This window comes from Alosa alosa, chromosome 13 (assembly GCF_017589495.1).
Source record: "Alosa alosa isolate M-15738 ecotype Scorff River chromosome 13, AALO_Geno_1.1, whole genome shotgun sequence".
Classification (NCBI taxonomy): domain Eukaryota; kingdom Metazoa; phylum Chordata; class Actinopteri; order Clupeiformes; family Clupeidae; genus Alosa; species Alosa alosa.
The window spans coordinates 31146269-31151399 of NC_063201.1; the positions used below are offsets into that span (position 1 = coordinate 31146269).

The following is a 5131-nucleotide window of genomic DNA, read 5'->3' on the forward strand; positions in this document are numbered from 1 at the left end:
ACAGCAAACATCTCAAATCTCTCAAATCTCAAATATCTAGGCATATACAGACAACATCAATGATCCAGTCTACTTCAGTCTTTATAGTAATCATCTATAGGCTAGTGATTACTTGGAGGGATTGCATCACAGAAATTCCTGAAAAAGAATTTGATGGGGCAACCCATCTGTGTGGGAAAATAGAGCTAAATCTGCAGCACATAAGAAGATAGGCGACATCTACTGTATGGTGTAGTGGAGGCTCAGAACTTTAGCTCACACAAAACCTTTTTAAAGTGACACAAAGTTGCAAATCTGACTTTTTTTCTTTTCAAATTACTTTTTTAATTGCTTAATTCTGCAGTAAATCTATTGGAGACCCATACAACTCACAAACCTAATTTCCCGAGGAACTAAGGGAGTTCACTGTGCTCGCTGTCAAACTCCTGAGTTGTACAACAAATGAGAAAATGCTAAGTGAGAGCATACAATGTCTGGTGAACCTCTCTAATTAGTTATATTATAACATTTCACACATATTAAATTCCACAGAGTTCAAACAATGTTTCCATTAGCCATGCAGCTTACAACAAAATACCTTATTGTGCTCTAGAAAAGGTCTCTCAGACTATGTAAGTGAAGTACGTGCGTGTGGGCAATAGCTTCCAGGGCAGCTCCTGCTCTGTGTTCAGTCTCGCCTCCTTTTCTGGATTGTGCCGACTCGCTTTTGCGAGAGTCAGGCTCTCCAGTCGGAGATATGATAAAGTTTACGGAGTGTGAAGAAAAAAAAACCTATTGGGATGACAAAATGATCTGGTCTCAAAAGCCTGGATTAACACCATCTCGGAGTTGAAAGTGTATTCTCCCCAGCTTTGAAGGAGACAGCATGGCTGGCAGAGCTCCAGTTTGCGCTGCTATTCAGACCCAGAAGCTGTTGCTGGGTATTTTTCTACTTACTGTAGATCCTAATGCACTCCCTTCCCACAGCCCCTATAGGACATCAAATAATTACCCTTCTTAATTTCAGAGTGCTCAGCTAAAGGGAATAGCATTGTATTTTATTAAAGTAGTAAACATCTCTCTAAACATTCTAGAGCTGCAGATGCGCTGTGAGACAGAGAGAGAGAGAGAGAGAGAGAGAGAGAGAGAGAGAGAGAAAGAAAGAAAGAAAGAGAGATTACACTCTTTTGTTTTGTGGAGCAGAGAGGATGGGGTGTCCTGCTGCTTTCTCTAAAACCAAAGAAATAAATCAAAGCCAAAAGCCAAAGAGAGATTTTTAAAGTCACCATGATTAGGATGTTGTGCTTCCTGTGTCCCACTTTCCTGAGGAGAGGGAAAGCCTACACCAGAGCTCCTTGAATATGGCACTCTTGGAAATGGCCCCCTCATATTTGATATTAGACTAATTCTTTATAATTTTATGGAGAAGCCTTAAGTCATAAGGAACCCTTGGGGGGTTCCCTTAGAGTATCAGATGGTGTGTTTTGTAATTTGCCATAGTATTTTTTTTATTTGATTGTGTGTTTTGTGATTTGTGATTGATTTATCTATTCTCCCATTTGTTGCTGTGCTTTGGACTTCAGGGCCACCATACAAGGCCCCTGTTATGAGGTAACCTTATGTATGTAAGTATATGTAATAATAATAGCTCTGTAGTAGCATGTAAGTTACGTGAGCCTTTTTATCTGTCTGAAATCAATTCAATTATTTTTTTCCATGTAGGAAACTTTTGGTTCTTTTGGTTTTGGCTTCATGTCCATTGTGAAAGTACAGAATGCCCCAACACTGGCAGGCCTATTACAAAACACACCACAATGCAACATCTCTGTGTTACTCTGCAGTGTACCTCATCTCACCAGAAAAACACTACCAATGTCCCTCCCTGAAGTTCTCTGAAAGAGTGAAAAACACAACTCTGTATGCTGGCCATTGCCTAAGACCTAAAACACAACTCTGTATGATGGCTCTAGTCTAGTCTAAGACCTAAAACACAACTCTGCATGCTGGCTCTAGTCTAGTCTAAGACCTAAAACACAACTCTGCATGCTGGCCATAGCCTAAGACCTAAAACACAACTCTGTATGATGGCTCTAGTCTAAGATCTAAAACACAACTCTGTATGATGGCCATAGCCTAAGATCTAAAACACAACTCTGTATGATGGCCCTGGTTTAAGTCCTGGGTTGGCCCAGATGGATGCCCCTGTACTGACTGACGCTAGTCTGCAAATGAGAACCGACTCACCTGGCAAGAAGAGAGCTGGGGCAAAACTACAGATGAGTGTGTGTAGAGGAGAGGAGAGGAGGGATAAGATGGTTAGTGGCGTGTTGGTGCATGCATGGCTGCTCTCATTCTCTCCTCTCACAGACTGGATAGGATTGAGGCCATTAAAAAGGAGCCTGCATTCTTACAGATCTGCTTCACTTGCTCAACAGTTTGCAATTACCAAGCAAGGAAGACAACAGCAAAAGGCCATTGAACCTCTGACAGACACCTTTACTGGGTCCATCAATGTCACTTCCTTTACAGATTATCCTACAAAGGATGTGGGCCTTGGAGGGCTGGGGAAAGAGCCTTTACAAGTTGGAGGGCTATTCTGAATGCACCGAGGGAGAAACTACACACCCCTTCACACGGTCAACACAACCAGGACCAAGGTTTTGCACTTTTGCACAGCAATGCACATGTTAAAGCAGCATCAGTGAGGGTTATGAAAACTGATGCCTTGTGTATAAGCAGTGAGCACAGGTAAAACAATAGCCTACTAGTACAGTATGCCTGCACCTAAAGTATACTAACCAATCTAGCTTTAGACCATATGATTCATTATTACTTTTTGCTATGAGCAATAGTCAAGCCTATTCATTTTCAAGTGACTTACATTATACAGTATCTGAACCAAAAATCAAACAAATCACATCGGAGGGAGCTCCCCGAGGAACTCTACAGTGTTTTGCTATGGTGTGGGAGACAGGCTTACTCCACTCAGTTTGATTCCAGTTCACGGAGCCAGGGCTCTATAAAGACCTTTATTTATTGATTTATGTTTACGGTGAACTCAGAGAATGGACATCTAATGGATCATGAAGAGATAATCGCTGAACGTGACAAAAACTGTTATGGGTTAGAAACCGCTTACATTACCTTTAATTAAGAGGAACAGAATAGAATAGAATAGAATAGAATAGAATAGGATATCTAGTGGAATTACACTAGTGAGGTTTTTGTAAATTGAAGTTTGCCGTTTCCACACTCAGTTCAAGAACAACGCATGGAAAATGCTTGATGTCGTGTCTGGCATATTTGGCAAATGCTGTAAAATGGAGAGGGAAGGACCGGAGAGATCAATGGGTTGAAAGGTTAAAGGGAGAATAGGTAAGGGCTGCATAGAATGAATGTCTGATTATCACAGTGCTAAGAAGTGTAATACATGCAAGACATGGGTATGATTTTGCTCACCATGTGTATATTTAAAAAAAGATAGTGTGTGACCATGAACAATTAAAAAAATAAATAAACAACACTGTCCATTTCCACCACTGACAGCACAACAATGTAGCTGCCCAACATCAGTTCCGGATTCCTTATCAGAAATAGTCTAATGTGCATTCAGTCCCTCGCCAACCATGTTACCAACCTGTAGGACCTCCCCAACATTATTAAACAAACTGGTTACGGTCTAGTCATATTTCCCACCAAAAAGCAGCGTGCACATGTTTGAAGTATTTGAATCCTGATTTGAATGTATACTTTCATATCTTGTCACCCACTGGAGATGAGTGTCGCTCAGTCATACATAGAAAGCAGATATACTTGGGCAAAGAGGCTGGTATGAGGAAAAAACATTCTCATTAACACTCACCAGCATGACAACACACCAGTTGAGGATGCCTCTGTAGTTACTGAATTCACTGGAAGAACTGAGCAGGGACTCCTGCAACGTGTGACAACTGGGGACAAATGATGAGAAAAAGACTAATATGACATACAGTTGGCCTATTCCTGAGAAAAGACGCACCTGAAATATTACGATTGGATATCTTTGACTTGAATGGCAGGGTGAATCAACATTATTGGTAATTAATCAGTAATTAATTGGTATTTAAGTTGATGATAATCTATATAATCTCCTGGATTTCTCATATGAAATTGGTAAATGCATAGAGAGTCACTCCACTGAAATGACTAAGTAGGTGTGTCTTCCAGCTCACCCAGTTACCATCTCTGACTTCCCTGTCACGCCGAGATACACCCACAAGGTTACAACCAACGCCACTGACATAGACAGGTAGAGTAGACAGGTATGGTCATTAAAATCATTGATTGGTGATTGGAAATGTGAGTGTCGAGTATCATCTGTTCTTACCTCATTTTATCACCACGACCGTTTCGTTTGTTTTTTTCGTTTGCATTTTCAGCTTGGGATTCCTGTGCCTTGCGCTTCGTCTTGCCTGCTCTGTCAGATTTCTCATTTAATCTTCCGTTCAATTCATTTAGGTTTTTCAAAGAGCCACGTCTCGTATTCGACAAGGTTACCCGTCTTTGACGAGTGATGGGACCAACTATTTCCCTGTCATCCATTCTTATAAATGTTCATTTGGAATCGCCAAGAGGTCGGCTGTTTAGTTACTTTCGCTGCAGTGTACAACACGTACGCTTCAACAGAACGGCTTAACAGGATCAAAACTTAATAGGTTGTTTGGACACTTGCTGCGAACTATTCCACACCTTAGACTGTACCAGTTCCACACTCCAAGTGACCAAGTTCCGCGTTTCGAAAGTTGACGATAGGGGTTTGACCAATAAGATTAACAGGAAGTTTTCCCACTGTCCTCCGTTGAACTCCCATTCAACAAACTCAATACGCGTTGATTGCGTAAAACACTGACGTGGAACTTGAGCTGGTGTAGTAGACTTTGACTTCCTTGAAAACTGCTTTTTGTGCGGCTTTCATCACTCTCACCAAGATGTTGAAATAGTTGCGTGTAGTGTATATTTCTTGGATTGATAGATTTGGCACTTGTGAAGCAATATGTTCTTGTACTTTTATTCTTGTGCATGTATGTTGCATGAGATGGCTCAGTTGTGTGGTTTAGGAACCACATGTGGTGCAAGTTGGCAAGAAATATTCACTCTGGTAAGATATTTTCCA

General features: G+C 41.1%; 1 protein-coding gene across 1 annotated transcript in view; it reads right to left on the reverse strand.

Moving 5' to 3' along the window:
* The window catches only part of dgat1b (diacylglycerol O-acyltransferase 1b), a 13664-nt gene extending 8916 nt beyond the window's left edge, over window positions 1-4748 (reverse strand). The window contains exons 1-2 of the mRNA XM_048260828.1: window positions 4346-4748; window positions 3842-3929 (exon numbers count right to left, since the gene is read on the reverse strand). Coding sequence (XP_048116785.1) covers window positions 3842-3929; window positions 4346-4560 — 303 coding nt within the window. The 5' untranslated portion in view covers window positions 4561-4748. The remainder of the gene's footprint in view (window positions 1-3841; window positions 3930-4345) is intronic.
* Between the last annotated feature and the right edge of the window lie 383 nt (window positions 4749-5131).